Raw genomic sequence first — 20,502 nt, forward strand, 5'->3', positions numbered from 1 at the left:
CAGAGCTCCAAAAGTAGAGAAACAGGTAACCACTGCCTTCTTCCAGGTCCCTGTCCGCCGACCCCAGTCCCCAGGACAGTCCTCCAGAGGTGGCTCAGAGAATCTGCAGGGGCACATACCTGCCCCTGGACCCAAGGGCAGTAGCCCCGTGGATGGTCCCTGGCAGCTCCCAGCAAGGTCAGCACAGGGCTCAGGGACCCCCGCAGCCATCAGGGAATGTCAGAGGGCCTCGCACGCTGAGTGGGTGGCTGCAGTCCTTCGCGCCCGGCCACAGATGTGCTCACAGCTCAAGTGCCAGCCCTGATTCCTGCCTAACTGGGAACCTGTCCTCCAGGAGACGGGGCAGAGTAGGACAGGCGTTGAGGCCCTGGCTCCGAAGCTGGGGGCTGAGGGCCCTCTCTAGGTCCCAGACCAGTGCCTTGGGTACCAGGCTGCCACGATGAAGGCGAGGCTCGCAGGGCCCAGCCAGGCACGGCTCAGAGCCAGCTCTCAGGATCCAGCCAGGCACAGCTCAGAGCAGGTGAAGCAGCCTTCATGGCACTGTGGTAACAGGCCCAGGTGCCAACAGAGCCCCAACAGGGCTGGCAGGGGCCCCTCCCACTGGCCTGACACCCCTCCTGCCTGTGTTCCCAGAGGAGCTGGGGGTGGGCAGTGATGGGGGAAGCCCCAGGCTGGAAGCTTCCTGGGAGGGGGCCTGAGATCTGATGGTTCTAGAGGGACCCCCACTCACCACCCAGGCTCCAGGACAGAACTGGGAGTTCCTGAAGCCTGGCCATTCACCCCCAGCCTCCCCCAGCACGTCCACCCCATGTGAGTGGTCGGCCTAGGACCCTAAGATGGGGGCAGATGAGGCTGTGGCTGAGGGCCCTGCCTGCACCTGCACTCCTGGGTCAGCCCCACCCCTCGGCCCCTCCCCCCAGCCTGAGTGAAAGGCCGATTCACCACCCGCCCACAGGGGCCCCACCAGGGCCCCTCCTCCCGCCATGCACAATGGAGTCCGTGTCCCTGAAGGGCTGGTGCTCAAGGGGGCAGGAATCTGGGGTCAAGCATCCCTGGACTGCAGAAGAGTCCCTGCCCCCAGCACATGGCCATGTCCAGGACCAAACAGCCCGCACCCCTGCCCCAGTGCCCACCCCTGCCCCAGTGCCCACCACTGCCCCTGTGCATAGCAGCCCTTGGGCAGGGGAGGCTGGAGGCCCAGGGCTGTACCAGACCCTGCCAACCCCTGGCTGGCCCCCAGGCCCAGGAGAAAGAGGTACATGGACCTTTGGCCCCACAGCTCAGCCTGGGACGCAGCCACAGGGAGTCCAGGGCCGCACACTGCGTATACCCCACCGGCCACTCCCAGCCCCGTGCTGCTCCCACTCCAGAGCTGAGTCTTCCGGTCTCCCTGGCGCCCCCAGGTCACACCCAACACCCAGGACCTGGGCCCCGGAGGGAGGCCACCCCGTCTCCCCACCCAGCCCTCACCTGAGCGCCCAGGCTGCTTGGCCATGGGCAGGGAGACCTCCGTGAGTGGCAGGACGTACACGTCGGGCCCGTTCTGTGCCGCCGTGGCCGGGGAGCCCTGTGCCAGGTCAGCCGCATACTCATCCCCCTCCGCATTCTCAAACTCCTGCGGGCCGGGCCGGGCGTGAGCAGGGCTTCTCGCAGGTCCAGGAAGGGTGTGGCTGGGCCTTTCCAGACCCCTTTCTTCCAGGGCCGAGCTCCCAGGGCAGGACAGGAGGGGGTACTTGGCCCAGAATTGGAGCCCCCACCCCTGCAGGCTAACGGCCCAGCAGCCCTGCTAACTGCCCTTCTATCTGTCTCCTCTTGCTGACCCCCCACGCCCCCCACCAGGGGCTCCATTGTCCCATAAGGGGCCAGAGGCAGATCCCAGAGCCAAGAGGACCCATCTCAGACTCCAGAAAGGGTGTGATGAGCTGTAGGCACCAGCGCCTTGGCCTGGCCTCAGTTCCCCCATTGCTCCCTGGTGGGCAGCCCAGGCTGAGCCCCACCTTGGGTCCTGAGGGCCTAGAGGCAGGGAACCAAGGGACCGAGGTGAGGGCACTGAGGCCAGCTGGCCCTGCCCATCCAGAATCAGCTCCCAACACCTCTCAACCACCCGCATCCCCAGCAGCCCCTCACCCCGGGCCCTGCCTGGGGTTCCACCCTCCCATGGGGCAGCTTCAGGGACAGGAATTCCATCGCCCCCTGTCCCACAGTCCTGTGGGAGAAGCAACTAAGCAACCCCCCCACTGTGGGGACAAGGAGCATTCCTGGGTGCCTGGGAGCCCAGAGCCCACCTGCCACCGCCATCCACCCCGACAGCCCTGGACCTTTGCCTGGTGGCTGCACCACCTCCGGAGCTCCCAGGACTCCTTAAGAGCCTGGCCCCGTGCGGCCTAGGGCTGGGCCACTCCCTGCCAGGCTGCTATTTTGAAATGCAGAGGCCACACCTGTACAGGGGAGACCCCACCCCCAAGTCCAGGGCACATTCCTGCTCTGAGAGCCAAAGTCTCCAAAGTCCTGGGCCAGCTGAAAGCAAAGGCCCTGGGCACACAGTGACAGCTGCAATCCCTGAGCACTCGGTACAGCCTCTCTGCCTCCTCACAACTCCCAGTGCCCCGGTGGGGAAACTGAGGCTCGTATGGGTCAAGGGACTTCCCGCTGGATCCTGGCCAGCACCTGGGCTGGTAAGTCCGAGGACAGGCAAGTGCAGTGGGAGGGGAGGCCTGGGCTCCTCACACACTACGTGTGACCCTGGGGACACCTCCCTTCCCTGGGCTGCAAAAAGAGGGGTGGGTGGCTCTGTTGGTGTTCCCGCAAGCCTGGCCCAGCCTGCACTTTTGGAGCACACAGGGATGGGGGATGGGGGATGCAGGTGCCGTGTGGGCAACTCCCCCTCCCCAGGACCCAGGAGACCACCCCAGAAGCCCCCTCTTGGCCCTCCAATCCCAGCCCTGGCCCCGCCCATCTGGGCTTTGTAGAGGGGCCCAGGTCACAGATGCCATCTCTCCCTGGGGTCGGGCCCGGGCTCCAGGCATTACCTGCTGCCCGGGGGCCGGCCGGGTCCTGCCGATGCAGCGTGCAATCAGGTAGCACAGGGTCAGCATTGGGGGCCTGCCCAGCCCCTTCCCCCAGCACAGCTCCCCACCGGGGAGTCCGGCACAGCCCCCAAATCCCAGGAGGGAGCCCAGTGTGGAGGCAGGACTTCCCAGAGGCACGCTGGCGCTGGAATGTTCCGGGCACCATGTTCCCAAGGAGGTGAGGAGGGCGCAGGAGGAGGAGCCGTGGCCAGCCCTTGTTTGGGGCCTTGTTCTTACAGTGCCCCGAGGAGGGGCCACTGATACAATAGCCCCACATGTCCCACCCAGGCCCCACCTCCACTCCTGCCCCCGCCAAGACCTTGAGGCTCTGGCCTCAGGATGCCCAGGAAGGCGCCAGCGCGGCCTGGCCCGGCCCCTGGTGCCAGCAGGTCCAGGGGCACGTCCCCAGGGCAGGGTAGGGGCTCTGGGCAGGAGCGCAGACCCCACAGCCTGGGGCCACAGCTTTGCTGCCCAGGCCCGCAGCTGCTCATTGGTTGACGGGGCCTAGGCCACCTCAGAGGGCTCTGGAAGGGTGAATGGGCTGGAAAATGTGGCCTTTGGAAAAGGCAAAAAGGCCACATTCAGCACCGTCACCTTCCAGGCCAGCGAGACAAGTGGGCAGGGCCAGATCCTTGGCCCACTCTGCGTCATGACATACTGGGGCAGGGAAGACTCTGGGACTGTCTCCAAAATGGGGGTGACGCCGGCGGGGGCACGGGTCACTTTGTAGAAAAGCGCCCCTGAGATATGGACGGGGTGCTGTGTGCGCCGCAGAACGAAGCCTCCCCCCTCCCCTTCCGACTTCTCCTGGCGTAAGAATCCGACCTCTGGCCCAGGGACGGGGCCGACCCCCTTGCGGGTGTGAACCACCAGAGGTCCAGGCCAAGGTGTCGTTTTCTCATCAGCAGGAATGGGGCCCATGGAGACTCCGGGAGGGGTGGGCAGTGCTGCCCGGGGCTCTCTCTGCCTGGCCCTCCCTGCTGCTCGGAGTTACAGCTGGAAGTGGGCTGGGGGTTGACAGCGGGAGGAACAGTGCTCGGCACCTGTCCTTGGCTGGGAGCCTTGGCCTCCAGAAGGGCAGCCTAGTGAGGCCAGGCCTTGCCCTTGGTGATGCTCCCTAACCAGCAGGCAGGCTCCAGCATCACACACCTCCCCTCCAGAGGGCAGAAGATACCCCGGGCAAGGTGACAACTGGTGAGAAGGTATCTGTGCGGGGAGCTTGTCTGGGCGGCCCGGACTTCCCTTTGCAGGTTGAATTCGGAGGGATGTGAGGGCCCCCTGCAGAGGCAGCTCCTTCACCAGGAGTCAGGGGCCTCTAGGGAGGCAAGCCCCCTCCCACACCAGCTCCAGAGTCCCCGACGCCCCCTGAAAGGCTGTCCTCAGCCTCCATGAGGGCTCAAGCCCAGCCCCAGGCTGGAGTGGGAGCATCAGATCACGCCCCAACAGACGGCTTCAAAGTCAGGGAAGCTGGGGCAGGTTCCTGAGGAGGAGCTATGGAGTCCCTGGGCCAGGGTCCACGTGGTCCCCAGGTGGCCCCGCAGCGACTACGGCCACCTAGCAGCCACCTTGGTGGCCCCGGGAAGGAGAGAAGCTCAGGGTCAAGTGGACGCTACAGGCCTTGCCTGCGGGATCCCGTAGCAGCTCCCGCGGCCCCCAGGCCTCACCTTGAACCCGATGCCGCCCTTCTTACAGCACAGGCAGGCCAGCATGAGGACGACGACGGCGAAGAGCCCGGAGAAAGACACAGCCACCACGGCGAGGGAGGATGGCCAGGACAGCTCGCTGAGCGGGGCGCCGTCTGCGGGAGAGCAGCGCAGTGAGAGTGGCCATGGCTGAGGGCCGGCCAGGCCCCTGCCCCTGCTCCAGGCTCTGCAGCCCCAGTCCAGGCTGGGCCTCAGCACCCTGACCTCTCGCCCCAGACCCCACACCTCACAGTGTGGCGAGCAGGTGGCCAGAGCCTGCAGTCAGTCACTGGACGCTGCCCTGGCCTTGCCAGGGGGACATGGGGTTGGCAGAGTGGCCAGAGCCTGCCCAGTTCCCAATTCTAGAGTTCACAGATACCCCTCTGAGAAGTCAGGGTCTCAGGGGCTACAGGGGGACCCCCATCTCCCTCCTGGATGCCGGTCACCCCACCTTGCCCCTCTGGGGCTGGGAAGGGGACATGGACTCCTCAAACACAGGAGACCATGTTGCTGGCTGTTATCTGCTGGCCATGCATCAGGCTCCGGACAGCGAGGGCTCAAGGCTCTTCCAGCCTCTGAGGTGCGGGGACCTCACTGTCCCTGAGAAGGTGGTGCTGCCTCTGGTGGGCAGCAGGGCTCCTGCGTGCCTCCAAGCTGTCCCCTTGCCAAACCCACTGCCAGGCCCCTGGTGCTGTTTCTGTCCTGGGAACCGCGGGGAAACCCCCTTCTGCAGCTGCTGGTCCACGGAGCCCCTCATCTCAGAGGAAACTGACAGTACAGCGTCCCTCCCAACACCCGAGTTTTGAGCTGAGCCCAGCTTCCAAATCAGGACAGTTGAACTGAGCCAGGCTTCGAGAAGTTCGGTCTACCTACTGCCCACAGGATGACACGGTGGGGGCCAGCCTGGGTGTCCCCTGGGCAGGGGAGGGCACACTGACTCACTGGCTCCATCCCCTGGGCCTGCCCCGTCCCACCACACCCAGCTCCAATCCGTGCCCTTCCCTAAGAGCTTTCTGTCTGGCCATCCTCCACTTGGCCCTGGAGATTTCCCGGCCACCCCCAGTGCCTCTTGCCACTGGGCACCTCCAGCTTCTCAGCTCCCCAGCTCCCAACACCCCTCAACACCCCACCTCCTGGCCCAGCACACCCCCAAAGCTGTTGTCATCTCTACCCCACTGGACCAGCGATGAAACAGGGTCAGCGGGAGCAGGGCTGCCCAAGGTGGCACAGCTGATCTCGCCTGGCCTGCTCTGCCAGGGCTGCAGGCTAATGGGGCATCTGGGAAGGCTGCCTGGAGGTGGCGTGAGCTAGAAGACAGTGAAGGCACCCTGGGCTTCCTGCTCGGGTCTCCAGGTTGTTCCCCACACCCACACACGGGGAAGAGAGGACCCAGGACGGCTTGGAGTGAGGACCAGACAGGGCTGTGGGGACAAGGAGGCACGGGCGGCCCGCAAAGCAAGACCCAGGTTACTGGGACAGGAAACCAACTCTGCCGCACGTGGAGAAGAGCCAACGGGTGGGGCCGTGAACAGATGTCGTCCCAGGTGAGGTTTCCAGGATGTGCGTGCGTGTCATGCGTGTGAGGACACCCCGCACATTGGGTAAGCCCCCCTGTGTTCTCACACCCATGGCAGGAACACAGGCAGAGGCTCACAGGCACTCAGCAGGCCCCGCCCTCCGAAGCAGCCAGTGCCTTCCGGGACTGTGTGTTGCCATGGTGCCCATCTCCCAGGCTCCATCTGGTGCCCGCCTGGCATCAGTCCACACCCCTCTGCCACCCTCGCCCACGCCCTCCTGGCCCGTCTCCTGGCGGGCCTTTCCCTCATGGGACACACTGGGTGAGTGAAGGAACCTCTCTGTGGCCTTTTGGGGCCAGGATCTGGACTTCTGTCCTCAGAGCCGGCAGAGCCCTGGGGCTGGACAGGCCACCTGCTGGGCAAACGGCAGCCCCAGGAGGCCCGACCTCAGCCTCCCCCTCAACCTCCCCTTCGGGCCCCACCTCAGCCACCCTGGGCTCCCCCGCCCCAAGACCCTATCCGCCCCCCGTCCTCCCCCGCACTGAGGCAGCTGGCCCTGGGGCACGGCCCTGCCGAGTCCCCTCTCCCCTCTAGAAGGCCCCGGTCCCAGTGCTGGGCGGCCATGGGGGGTCATTCAGCACCACGTGCTGACTCAGTGGAGGGCAGAGGTGGGCAGGGGCACTGGGCAGGCCTGCCCATGAGCACAAGGCCACGTCCCCTGAAGGTGGATGTGTAGGTGTGGGGGGTGGCCACACAAGCCAGCCAGAGCCAGAGGGTTGCAAGGAGAGGTGGCACGCAGGCTTTTCAATCCACAGAAGTGGGCGGTTTCTAGAACCCCCGCCAGCGCCCAGAGCCGCAGAAACCACAGTGGATCCCATCTGACAGCGGCTGTCCGAAGCTCCACCCAGAGACCCTCCCTCATCAGAATCACTACCCCCCTTGCGGGGCGCGATGACTCACGCCTGTAATCTCAGCACTTTGGGTGGATCACTTGAGGTCAAGAGTTCGAGACCAGACTGGCCAACGTAGTGAAACTCCATCTCTACTAAAAGTACAAAAATTAGCTGGGCGTGGTAGCACAAGCCTGTAATCCAAGCTATACAGGAGGCTGAGGCAGGAGAATTGCTCAAACCCAGGAGGTGGAGGTTGCAGTGAGCTGAGATTGTGCCATTGCACTCCAGCCTGGGCAACAGAGTAGGACTCTGCCTTAAAAAAAAAAAAGAGGAATTACTGCCATCTCACTTTGCAGATGAGGACACTGGGGCCCATGGAAGTGAGGTGGTTTGTCCAGGACACCAGCGAGTACAGGCCCTGTCCTCATGGCCACGGGAGGACCCTGGGCTGAGGAGGGGGTTCCCACAGCCTCTCAGCCGCAGGTTGATGGCTCCCTCAGGCCCACCTGCTCTCGGCCACCCTGGCACCCACAGCCTAATGCACCCACCGCCACCTCTGCATTCCCAGAACCTTCTCTCTGCCCTCGTCAGAGACACCTGCTGCCGGGGCCCCACTGGCTGTCAGCTTGCAAGACAGACCACGCTCTGACCCCAGATGCCAAGGGCCAGGCCTAGTACCCTGGGCACCATGACAGTTGTAACAATCCAGCACACATAGGTGCCCACATATGTGCATGCATGAAAACACATGAAACATTCATGTGCACACACCTCATGCAAACACATGAAACATACATGCACACGTAGCATGCATGCAACCATACCTGTGACCGTGTGCACACACTGTACATGGGCCAAGACATAAATGTCACGCACAGACGTGCACACGTGCATATGCATGTGTACATACCACACACATCCACACGTGCACATACATAACCACACACGAGGATACCCACACGCACACACCCACATGCACACCCACATATGCGAGCCCACACCCCCACACACGTGCGAACACACCCACACATGCAAGCACACACACACGCACACACCAACACAGGCACACGCACACACACACGCACACACCAACACACTTGCACACACCCACACACGCACACACACACGCATGTACACCCCCAGTCATACATGCACACACCCACACGCACACACACACCGACACCAGCATGCACACATCCACATGCGCACACAACCCCCACACGTGTGCAAACATACCCACACATGCACACAGACACACCCACATGCACGCGCATGCGTGTGCACACACACATCCAGACATACCCAAACAGGCGTATGCACACACACCCACACGTGCACACACATGCACACACCCACACATGCGCACACACACGTGCGTACACACCCACACACACATACCCATACACTCGTAGACACAGATACCCACACGTGCGTGCACACATGCACACACACCCACACACATGCACACACACATACCCAGACGCGCACATAGCCACCTGCACCCACACGCGCACACACAACTCCACAGGCGCACACATGAATGCACACATGCGCACACACATCCCCTGGCTCAGTCCCCACTACCGGCCTGCTCAGTATCATCATCCTCAGTTTACAAGTATGAAAACCGAGGCTCAGGGATGTCACAAGCACACCCAAAGGGTGGCCCGGCTCTGCCAGCTCCATACCCTGCTCCAGACGCCACGCCTGCCCCTCCACAAGCCACGCGAAGGCTCCACTTATTTCCTTGGGGTTAGCCCCACGAGCAGGTGGGGAGGCCTCTGTGGGGTCTGCTTGCCTGTCCCGCTCATTAATGCCTCACTCTTCCCAGATGCGAGAAGGGGTATCTGGGACCTCACAGCCCAGAAGCTTGTGCCCAGGAAAACACAAGTTGCACATGACTTTGTTTCTGAAACTTCTTGAAAGCCCATTTAAACCAGCATCCCACTGTTTAACCCTCTGCTACCACCCACGCTGCACAGTGTCCCCCAGGCTCTTCCAAGCCCGGCCCTCTGCTGCCACACATACCGCGCGGCCCTCAGGCTCTTCCAAGCCCAGCCTGGCCATACTGCAGTCCCTGGTCCTCCCGCAGGCCTTACGAGAGCCCAAGAAAGCAGCCGCACTGAAAGGTCCCTTCAAAGCAGACCGCCCCCAACCCTGGTGACCCCTGCTGATGCCCCAACCCTCCGCTGCACTGCCCCTGGCCATGGTGAGAATGGGAGCAGTTCTGCCTCCTCTGCAGCTGGGCTGGAGGGTGCCTGTGTGAGCCTGCGGTGGATACACTGTGACACCAGCATGCACACACGTGTCCACGCTGTGGCTTCCTAAGGCCACTGTCCACACAAGGAACCAGGGCCTCACCCATGCGGGGTAAAATGCACCAGGATCGTCACAGCCCTTGAGTCCTCTGTCCACCAGCCTTGTCCACTGGCACTGAATCAGCCACTCTTGGGACCCCCAGAGGGTGACTCTATTTGTTTTAGAGATGGGGTCTCACTGTGTTGTCCGGATGGGAATACAGTGGTGCGATCACAGCTCACTGCAGCCGGGAACTCCTGGCCTCAAGCAGTCCTCCCTGCCCTGCCTCTCGGGTAGCTGGGATTACAGATGTGACAGGCATGTGCCACCTGGCTTGGCTGGTGACTATTTCTACTGTTCCTGCTGCGTCTCCTGGTCAGCACTCTGCCGTGAGGGAGGACAGGGCCTTCACCCCCACTTGCTTTTTTCATATCAGTGCTCAAGACACTATCATTCCCATTTATTTACATCACACTTAGGAGCTCCTTTTCATTCCAATGAGCTGTAACGTGTTACTATAATTGTTTAGTTTGATTCTCAAATTTCCCCAGATTCGGCAAGAGGGCACCTGGTGTATGCAGAGTAACGCCCCTAGAGCTGTCCACCTCCCAATCCTCAAAATGTGAGACTGAGTGCCCTACACGGCAAAAGGAACTTTGCAGGCGGGATTAAGGAAAGGACCTGAGGTGAGGCCATTGGCCCGGATTGCCAGGCGAGCCAGCGTCACCCCGAGGGTCTTTGGACGAGGGAGGCAGGAACTGGAGACAAGAGAAGTGACTGCAGAAGCAGAGGCCATGGGGGCCATGGGGGCCGTGGGGGCTGTGAGCCGTGGATGCAAGGGGCTGAAAAGGCCAGGGGTGGACTCTCCCCAGAGCCCAGCCTCCACTGTGTTGACTGTACCCAATGAAAGTGACTTTTGGCCGGGTGTGGTGGCTCACGCCTGTAATCCCAGCATTTTGGAAGGCCAAGGTGGGTGGATCACCTGAGGTTAGGAGTTCAAGACCAGCCTGGCCAACATGGTGAAACCCCGTCTCTACTAAAAATACAAAAAACTAGCTGGCCATGGTGGCGTGTGCCTGTAATCCCAGCTACCTGGGAGGCAGACGCTACGGTGAACTGAGATTGCACCACTGCACTCCAGCCTGGGCGACAGAGTGAGACTCTGTCCCCCCCAAAACAAAAGAAAGCGAGTGACTTTCAATTTCTGATCTCCAGAACCTACAATAATTGACTCCATGAAATCTGTAGTCAGTGGCCACAGCGGCCAGAGGAAACTCACACAGCGGCCCTTCCGAGGGGCTCGGAAGCAAAGCCTTTGTGGTATCTGCCCCCAACCCCTGTGCCTCCTGGGACACAGGACGGGCCCAGCGAGGGTGGGGGTGCCACAGAAAGCTTGGTGGCTGGGCTGGTCCCTAGAGGGCCACCATCAATCCTCAAAGCCATACTCAGATGCAGTGGCTCAGGCCTGGCACCAGCTGGTCCCAAGGTGGGGGTGGCGAGGGCACATCTGCTGTGCACACGTGGCTGGACGTGCAGGGGGCAGGTCCAGGTCGGCTTCAAGGACTCTGCCCAGGCTAACCCTAGAGGCCTCTGGTGCCAGTTTTTCCTCCTCTCCTCTCCTCTTTCCTTCCTTCCTTTCTCTTTCTTTCTCTCTCTCTCTCTCCCCCTCCTTCCCTTTCCCTCCCTCTCTCTCTCTCTTTCTTTTTTGACAGAGTCTCACTCTGTTACCCAGGCTAGAGTGCAGTGGCATGATCTCAGCTCACTGCAACCTCCGCCTCCCCATTTCAAGTGATTCTCCCACCTCAGCCCCCCAAGTAGCTGGGATTACAGGCACCTGCCGCCACCACCACCCCCGGAGAACTTTTGTATTTTTAGTAGAGCTGGGGTTTCACTATGTTAGCCAGGCTGGTCTCGAACTCCTGACTTCAGGTGATCCACCTGCCTTGGCCTCCCAAAGTGCTGGGATTACAGGCATGAGCCACTGGGCCCGCTCTATCTTTTCTTTTCTTTTTGAGATAGAATCTTGCTCTGTCACCCAGGCTGGAGCACAGTGGTGCAATCACGGCTCACAGCAGCCTCAAACTCCTGGGCTCAAATAATCCTCCCGCCTTAGCCTCCCAAGGTAGCTCAGACCAAAGGCTTGCACCACCATTCTCAGCTAATGTTTACATTTTTTTTGTAGAGACAGGTCTCACTATGTTGTCTAGGCTGGTCTCAAACTCCTAGGTTCAATCCATCTTCCCGCCTTGGCCTCCAGTTTCAAAGTTAATGTCTAATTTGGCCATTCTCTGGCTCCGGAGTGCTGCCTCTGCTGAGAGGTTGGGGTGGGAAGAGGCAGAGCCAGCCGGAGGGAGCTGGCAGGGGGCCAAGAGCAGGGAAGAGGTGTTTGTGGTAGAGACACCCCCACAACAGGCTGCTGGTTTTGAGTTGTTCCCACCCTCCTGGGAGTGGCCCCTCACCTGTGAGTCCCCCTGAGCAGTGAGGACCCGGCCCCACCCCGCCCCGGCCAGCCAGCCCCCCTGTCCCCATCCCCCAAAGTCCACTTCACTTGTAACCACCCTTTCCACCGAGGCATGGACGCACAGTCAGCGCGACCCTCACGCCCACCAGGTGGCACTCTCAGCCATTTTACACGGGCGGTGGAGAGGACAGGAGGCTCCCGGGACGCTGGACCACGCATGGAGGAACAGGGAGACCAGCTCCAGGCACAGCGTAGCCTCAGCTCAAAACACAGGCATGGTCCAGGATGGCGCTTGCTCAGGGCAGAGCTGAGGGATCCCAGCTTGGGGTGCCGCAGCCGACAGCATTGCCGGCACACGGTCCTCCCTCGAAGGCCATGAGAGAGTTCCGAGAGTGGCCTGGCTGAGCCTGAGGATGGCCCCACAGCCCAAGCCCTTGGGCACACCTGGCTCGGCGAGCCCCCACCCCCGCAACCTGCACACGTCCCAGGCCGGAGCTGCCTCCAGCAGCCCCAGGTCCCAGGCAGCCTGTGCAGACCCTGGAGTCCCAGGACACATCACCTGACCTGGTCCAGCATCTACAGGGCTGTCCCCAGGACCGGGTGTTCACTGCAGCACAGGGTGGCCCTGGTCAAAGCCGAGAGCTAGGAAGTTTTCTGTGTTGGGTCCAAATGCACTTCCCCTCGACTCCATGCAGCCCCCACCTCCTGTGTCCACGCAGCCCCGCCTCCCATGGCCACACCCGGTCCTCCAGCCTCCTTGGCCCCTCTGGCTTCACAGTCTGTCTCCTCAGCATGTCGCCCCACAGTTAGCAATCCCCACCCCTGATAAGGCCAGGATTGTGTGGAGTCCAGGGGCCCCATGGTGAGTGGCCACGGGGTGTGATCCCCACAGGGTAAGGCGAGGCCTCCACTCTCTCCACCCACACCGCCTCTTCCAGAACCTTGGGCCCTACCTGTCCGGGGCTCCAGGCTCTGCTCACCCACTGGGCGTGCCTGGCATGCCCCATGGGTGTGGGCGTGATCCCCACATGCCAGCTCAGTCTGAGGTTCCAAGGTTCCCGGCCATTCACCCCACAACGGCAGGTGCACCCAAGGTGAGCACAAGGCCCAGGGTTGCCCCTGCATGCTTCCTCCGCCCAAGCTGCCTTCCTGCAGGGATGGGTGGCCAGGGTGGCCAGCACACAAGGTGTGGCTCTCTGTCCCCACCCCTGTCCCCACTCGGCCCCTCAGGAAGCTTCCTGCTAAGTGGCTCCATGCACCCCTCAAGGAACTCGAGGCTCGCTCCCCTCCCCTCCCTCCCCGAGGCAGTCTCCTTCAGCTTCCGTGGCACCAACAGCCAGGATCTCTTGCACAGACCCAGCCTGGCCCACACCCCCCAAAAATGCCCCCAAAATGTCCCCAAATCACACCCACAAATGGGTCAGGATCAGCAAAGCTGCAGATGGGAGCCTGGGGGTAAAGGTCAAGGCCCCTTGTCCCAGCCCCCACACTGCCCTCCCCATTGCTCTGTGCTGGCCAGGTGTTCACACCTGGAGCAATGTGGCCGCAACTCTGGGACAGGGTGGCCACATTGTCAGGGAAGAGCAGGCCTCTGGGTGGCCGAGAGGACACAGTGGCCCCTGGAGGTACCCCCAGGGAGGGCTGCTGCAGCTGGAACAACAGAGTGGCAAGAGGGCTGGGCAGGGGGCCTGCAGGAGCCCACAGGGCTCCCTTAAGAGCCACCCACCCACTCTCAGTGCCCGCCCCCCCCCCCCCCAGCCATTCACATTTCCAGCGTAGGAGGAGTTCGCCTTCATTGTTATTAAAGCTTCTGTCTTTTCTTTTTTTTTGAGACAGAGTCTCGCTCTGTCGCCCAGGCTGGAGTGCAGTGGCCGGATCTCAGCTCACTGCAAGCTCCGCCTCCCGGGTTTACGCCATTCTCCTGCCTCAGCCTCCCAAGTAGCTGGGACTACAGGCGCCCGCTACCTCGCCCGGCTAATTTTTTGTATTTTTTAGTAGAGACGGGGTTTCACCGTGTAGGCCAGGATGGTCTCGATCTCCTGACCTCGTGATCCCCCCGTCTCGGCCTCCCAAAGTGCTGGGATTACAGGCTTGAGCCACCGCGCCCGGCCAAAGCTTCTGTCTTAATCAAATCCACACTCGAGAGTGTGGCAGAGTCAGAGCCCAGCTCACTCCTGTGAATCCCAAAGTCCAACGTGCTGGTGCCCATTAGAGACACTGCCGTAGACGAAGCTCCCCAGTGAAAGAAGCTAACAGGGTGGAAAAAGAAAGCACAGACAGGAAATTTGCCCTTCTAGGGATTAACAGGTCAGAAGCTGCAACAATGAGGACCTCACAGTGCTGGGGCACAGACCCGCCAAAATCTGGGCCTGGCTGTGCAGAGGATTCCACGCTCCATGACAAGCCTGACTGCAGGCCGGGCGTGGTGGCTCACGGATGTAATCCCAGCACTTTGGAAGGCCGAGGTGGGTGGATCACTTGAGGTCAGGAGTTCGACACCAGCCTGGCCAACATGGTGAAACTCTGCCTCTACTAAAAATGCAATATCCGGGTGGCGCATGCCTGAAATCCCAGCTACTCGGGAGACTGAGGCAGAAGAATCGCTTGAACTCCCGAGGTGGAAGATGCAGTGAGCCAAGATTGTGCCACTGCACTCCTGCCTGGGCTATTGACAGATCGAGACTCCCCCCACCAAAAAAATAAATAAATAAATAAAAGCCTGACTGCATAACTTCAGATTAAATGATTCTAAGTTAGATCACAACATCTTAAAAGAAAATAGGTAACTATTAGATTTCTGAATGGAGAAGGATTTTTTTTTTTTTTTTTTTTTTTTTTTTTTTTGAGACGGAGTCTCGCTATGTCGCCCAGGGTGGAGTGCAGTGGCCGGATCTCAGCTCACTGCAAGCTCCGCCTCCCGGGTTTTTACGCCATTCTCCTGCCTCAGCCTCCCGAGTAGCCGGGACTACAGGCGCCCACCACCTCGCCCGGCTAGTTTTTTGTATTTTTTTTAGTAGAGACGGGGTTTCACCGTGTTAGCCAGGATGGTCTCGAACTCCTGACCTCGTGATCCGCCCGTCTCGGCCTCCCAAAGTGCTGGGATTACAGGCTTGAGCCACCGCGCCCGGCCTGGAGAAGGATTTTTAAGCTAAAAGCAATGGAAGGGATCACAAAAGAAAAGATTGAAGGCTTTGACTCCATAAAAACGTCTGTTCCAGCCGGGAGTGGTGGCTCACGCCTGGAATCCCAGCACTTTGGGAGGCCGAGGCGGGAGGATCACCTGAGGTCAGGAGTTCGAGACCAGCCTAATCAATATGATGAAACCCCGTCTCTACTAAAAATACAAAAATTAGCTGGGCGTGGTGGCATGTTTCTGTAATCCTAGCTACTCGGGAGGCTGAGACAGGAGAATTGCTTGAACCCGTGAGGCAGAGGCTGCAGTGAGCTGAAATCGTGCCACTGCACTCCAACCTGGGCAACAAGAGCAAAACTCCATCTCAAAAAAAAAAAAAAAGAAAAAGTGTGTTCGATAAAAGCCCTCAAATTAAAGGCACACAGTGAACCAGAAAAAACAATTTACAAAAAATGTGTCAAAGAGCTGATGTCATGACTACACAGAACACACAATTAGTGAAAATTAACTAATACTTTAAGAACCCGAACATAAACAAGACTGGGCACAGTAGCTCACGCCTGTAATCCCAGCACTTTGGGAGGCTGAGGCGGGCGGATCACCCAAGGTCAGGAGTTTGAGACCAGCCTAATCAATATGATGAAACCCCATCTCTACTAAAAATACAAAAATTAGCCGGGCGTGGTGGCACGGGCCTGTAATCCCAGCTACTCGGGAGGCTGAGGCAGGGGAACTGCTTGATCCCAAGAGGTGGAGGTTATAGTGAGCCACCAAGATCGCACCACTGCACTCCAGCCTGGGCGAGAGCAAGACGCCGTCTCAAAACAACCAACCAACAACAAAAAACCAAACTGCCCAAAATCCACGAGAAGATGTCCAGCCTTGATCATAAAGAAATGCAGAATTATAACATGTCCAGCTTCCAGACAGTGGGAGTTTTTAGAAGCCAGTAAATCAGAACCGGCGGCCCCGGCAGTTTGGTGGGTGTTAAAGCAGAACAGCCTGGAGACCTGCCTTCTTTCCAGCCAAGTAATTCCACATCTGGGAATTTACACTAAGAAAATAACCTTGGCCGGGCATGGTGGCTCACGCCTGTAATCCCAGCACTTTGGGAGGCCGAAGTGGGCGGATCACGAGGTCAGGAGATCAAGACCATCCTGGCTAACACGGTGAAACCCCGTCTCTACTAAAAATACAAAAAATTAGCCGGGCGCGGTGGCAGCACCTGTAGTCCCAGCTACTCGGGAGGCTGAGACAAGAGAATGGCGTGAAACCCGGAAGGTGGAGCTTGCAGTGAGCCGAGATCACGCCACTGCACTCCAGCCTGGGTGACAGAGCAAGACTCTGTCTCAAAAAAAAAAAAGAAAAAAAGAAAATAACCTCGAGGGCACATGCATCCAGAATACAAATAAAGAATGAGAAAGTGAACGCCACAGATGGAAAAAGCTATTTGCACAAAGATGTTCATTGCAGTAGTATTTATAAGAGTAAAAAAGAGGCCGGGCGTGGTGGCTCACGCCTGTAATCCCAGCATTCTGGGAGGCTGAGGCAGGCAGATCACAAGGTCAGGAGATTGAGGCCATCCTGGCTAACATGGTGAAAACCCATCTCTACTAAAAATACAAAAAAAATTAGCCAGGTGTGGTAGTGGGCACCTGTAGTCCCAGCTACTCGGGAGGCTGAGGCAGGAGAATGCCATGAACCCAGGAGGCAGAGGTTGCAGTAATCGCACCACTGCACTCCAGCCTGGGGGACAGAGCGAGACTCCATCTCAAAAACAAAAAGTAAAAAAGAGCCTAAATGTTCAACAGTGAAAAAATGATGAAATAAAAACAATGGTATATCTGCAAAATAAGCCATAAAAAGTGAGTTTAAGACTATGTTTTAGGCCAGGTGAGGTGGCGAGGTGGCTCACACCTGTAATCCCAGGAAGCCAAGACTGGTGGATTGCTTGAGCTCAGGAGTTTGAGACCAGCCTGGCCAACATGGCAAAATCCCATTTAAAAATACAAAAAAAAAAAAAACCATTAGCCAGGCATAGTATCACACGCCTGTGGTCCCAGCTACTCGGGAGGCTGAGGTGGCAGGATTGCTTAAGCCTGGGCGTGGAGGTTGCAGTGAGCTGAGATTGTGCCACCATACTCGAGCCTGGGTGATGGAGCAAGACCCTGTCTCAAAGAAAAGAAGGTGTTTTAAACATATGGGATGATAGCAACGATGTTATGCTAAGGAAAAGAAGCAGGACGTGCAGGGCGCCCAAGACCAGGGCGTGAGGGAAACGTGTTATTGTGGCTGTAGGGCGTGGGGTATAGATAGATGTGCATATACATATTTGATGGCCTTTGACGTCTCATATACAGATGTTAGAACTAAGGAAATTACACACGGTCACCATGCGCCATTTGGTTCTCTTCCCTCTACCCTCAGTAAGGGTAGAAACAAAAAGCAGGACATAGAACTGTTTACAAATCCTGATCACAACTGTGTCAAAAAAACACAGAAGAAAGCTGAGAAAAAATACACCAAAGAATGAAGTGTTTGTCTTGGGAGGTAGAAATCCAGTTGGTTGCCTTCTGCACGTTCACATTTTCTACAGCAAGCATGCACTGCATTTAGAATCAGACGATGTATAATTGTAGTTGATTATCACTCAAACCCGATCCCATCACTACTGCCTTTACAGAGCCGCGCTGGACGCAGAATGGCCACCTGCCCTGGGGTCTCCGTCCACTTTGCGCTGCCCCCACCACGCTCAGCCTCCCACTAGCTCCTCCATCTTGACCTGCAGTCCCAAAGCCCCCGGTCCCTTGTAAAGCACCTGGTGTGGTCCTGGGAGGAGCCCACCCCAGTCCACAGGGACCCTCCCTGCCCGAGACCACAGCCCAGGCCAGCACACAGGGACTGTCCTCTGGACCAGTACCAGCCTCCAGGATGACTGGCTGGACTTGAAGCCACACATGGCTCTGGGATGAGGTACCTGGGGATGAGCCCTGGGGATCCCCCAATGGAAGGCACTGAATACAGTGTGGGAGGGGACACCAATGTCCTGAGGTGCCTGTGGTGCACCTGGGGCAAGGGAGGGAAGGAGCAGAGACACACTGGCACACACTTGCACACACACACAGACATGTGCTCTCACACACATGCACACACTCATGCCCACAAATGCACACACTCACTCTCTCACACATGCTCACTCATGGACATGTCCACATATGCACACTCTCATACATGTGCTCTCACACATGCACACACACGCATGTGCTGTCACAGATGCACACACACATGCTCTCACTCATGCTCACTCGTGGACACGTTCGCACATGCACACACTCGCACACACACGGACACCCTTGCCTGTGTCCACAGTCCTGCTCTGAGCCAGCAGAGCCCACCTGAGTATCCAAGGAGCAGATGACCCTGCCAGTGAGGACGACACCAGGATGCTTGGGAATAGCCCCCAGGTGGGCAGTTGGCAAGGTGTCCCCAGGTGAGGGAGACACGGAGACTAGGGGTGGAGGTGCCTTGGCCAGGCCAGCGATGGGGCAGCGATCCAGGCTCTGTCCTGGGTGCACCCTGGCAGAGCTCTGGGTTGAATATGTCCCATGACTGGTGAGCAAAAGGGACGGCCATCCTGAGAGCTGCATTCCGGGGCCAGGGCAGCCCCGCCAGCCTCCTCCAGCTTCTGGGCACCCCCTCCGTTGTCCGCAACCCACCCATCCTGGGCTGGACCCTCCTCTCCTGAGCTGGTGCAGGTTCCCTTCCCTGACCCCAACACATCGCCCACCGCCGCAGCCTCCAGCCCCGTCACCAGGCCGGGTGGCCACCGCCCACACCCTATGTCTTCACCAGGCCAGGTGGCCACCCCCCACACCCTACGTCTTCACCAGGCCGGGTGGCCACCGCCCACACCCTACGTCTTCACCAGGCCGGGTGGCCACCCCCCACACCCTAAGTCTTCACCAGGCCGGGTGGCCACCGCCCACACCCTACGTCTTCACCAGGCTGCCCGGGAGTTTCGCAACCACACACCACTGAAACCAGCTCCCCATGCGGTCCCGCCCCGGCCCTCCCTGGCCCTATGGGAAACATAACTCCTTCCCCCACCCACCCATCCCAGCTCCCTGAGGAAACCCAGCCCCTCCGATCCCTTGTCTTCTCTCCACATCCTCCAGCCCCTTGCAGGCCTCCAACCTCCACCCAAGGCACCAGCCCAGGGGGACCCTGCTCACGCCTCCCCGGGGGTCTGCAGAGTCACCCACCATGGCCATTCCTGACCTAGATCACAGTCACTTCTAAAAGCCCTGTCCATGGAGCCCCCCGCCCACCCTGGGCTTGGCTCCCATGGCCGTGGGCTCACAACAGCCCTGGGTGCCTGGAGCCTGTGCTCCCATGAGCTCTGCCCCCCATTGACGCCTGTCCGTGCTCTCTGCTTGTCCAGGGTCCCCTCGGAGGCAGGGCCTGAGGCACAGGGTATTCAGGAACCCCCACTGGAAGGGCCCCCACCACCCAGCCTCAAAATGCCTGGTGCTTCAGTTTCCCCAGTCTTCCTGGAGGGGCATGTCCCTCTGGTCCGGCAGCTCAAGCCCCGAGGAAGGTGAGCAGCTGACCCGTGAGGACCGTGACTTTTTTAATGGGAAATAACAAGTGAGCCCTCACGCTGCCATGGGACCGCGGTGGACCAGCCTGGGGCATCCCGATGGGACAGCACACGGTTCCATGGATACTTGGTACCCAGACAGGCAAATCCAGACACAGAAAGTGTGCGGGTAGCTGAGGGGAGGGGGATGGGGAGGGACCACGGATGGGTGCAGGGCGTGCTTCTGGGCTGATGAGAATGTTCCGGAACTAGAAGCGGTGGTGGTTTCCACACCATGGTGAATGTTCTACAAGCCCCTGAGCTGTTTGCTGTAAGATGGTTATTTTGTGTTGTGGGAATTATACCCTCAATACATTTTTTTTTTTTTTTCTGGAGATGGAGTCTCGCTCTGTGGCCCAGACTGGAGTGCAGTGGCGCAATCTCGGCTCACTGCAAGCTCCGCCTCCCGGGTTCACACCATTCTCCTGCCTCAGCCTCCCGAGTAGCTGGGACGACAGGCACCACCAGCACGCCTGGCTAGTTTTTTGTATTTTTAGTAGAGACGGGCTTTCACTGTGTTAGCCAGGATGGTCTCGATTTCCTGACCTCGTGATCCACCCGCCTCAGCCTCCCAAAGTGCTGGGATTACAAGCGCGAGCCACCGCGCCCGGCCCCAGTACATTTTTTTTAAGTGAACAGTTTGACATCCGTGTGTCAGTGCTGGGTGGGGACAGGCGCCCCTCCCCATCCTAGCGCTCCCCCCCATTCCTAGGGCTCCCTCAACCTAGTGCTCCCCACCCCATCCTAGGGCTCCCCCTGATCCCAATGCTCCCCCCATCCTACTCCTCAGCACCCCCGGCAGCTCACTGCC

General features: G+C 59.4%; 1 protein-coding gene, 1 long non-coding RNA gene, 1 other non-coding gene and 1 pseudogene across 19 annotated transcripts in view; all 4 read right to left on the reverse strand.

The window, feature by feature from the left end:
• The window catches only part of AATK (apoptosis associated tyrosine kinase), a 47,488-nt gene that overhangs the window by 11,925 nt on the left and 15,061 nt on the right, over window positions 1-20,502 (reverse strand). For 5 of the 17 annotated variants that reach the window (XM_077973179.1, XM_077973178.1, XM_015120523.3 and 2 more), the window contains exons 2-3: window positions 4,733-4,866; window positions 1,471-1,615 (exon numbers count right to left, since the gene is read on the reverse strand). In XM_077973179.1, coding sequence (XP_077829305.1) covers window positions 1,471-1,615; window positions 4,733-4,866 — 279 coding nt within the window. Of the gene's footprint in view, window positions 1-119; window positions 324-1,470; window positions 1,644-2,285; window positions 2,404-3,029; window positions 3,243-4,732; window positions 4,867-20,502 lie in introns of those variants that run through there. The other 12 variants (XM_028836904.2, XM_028836903.2, XM_077973185.1 and 9 more) reach the window with 6 other exon arrangements.
• Window positions 3,570-3,679, reverse strand: MIR1250 (microRNA mir-1250). The gene has a single exon (NR_128298.1). It is a non-coding gene; the product is annotated as a microRNA mir-1250 (primary transcript).
• On the reverse strand, window positions 13,103-14,212 carry LOC144335213 (uncharacterized; annotated as a pseudogene).
• LOC144336079 (uncharacterized) lies at window positions 15,855-20,282 on the reverse strand. The gene is made up of 3 exons (XR_013407502.1): window positions 19,041-20,282; window positions 17,102-18,927; window positions 15,855-16,707 (listed from the first exon to the last, which is right to left on the reverse strand). It is a non-coding gene; the product is annotated as an uncharacterized LOC144336079 (long non-coding RNA).

Source organism: Macaca mulatta, chromosome 16 (genome assembly GCF_049350105.2).
Source record: "Macaca mulatta isolate MMU2019108-1 chromosome 16, T2T-MMU8v2.0, whole genome shotgun sequence".
Taxonomy (NCBI): Eukaryota; Metazoa; Chordata; class Mammalia; order Primates; family Cercopithecidae; genus Macaca; species Macaca mulatta.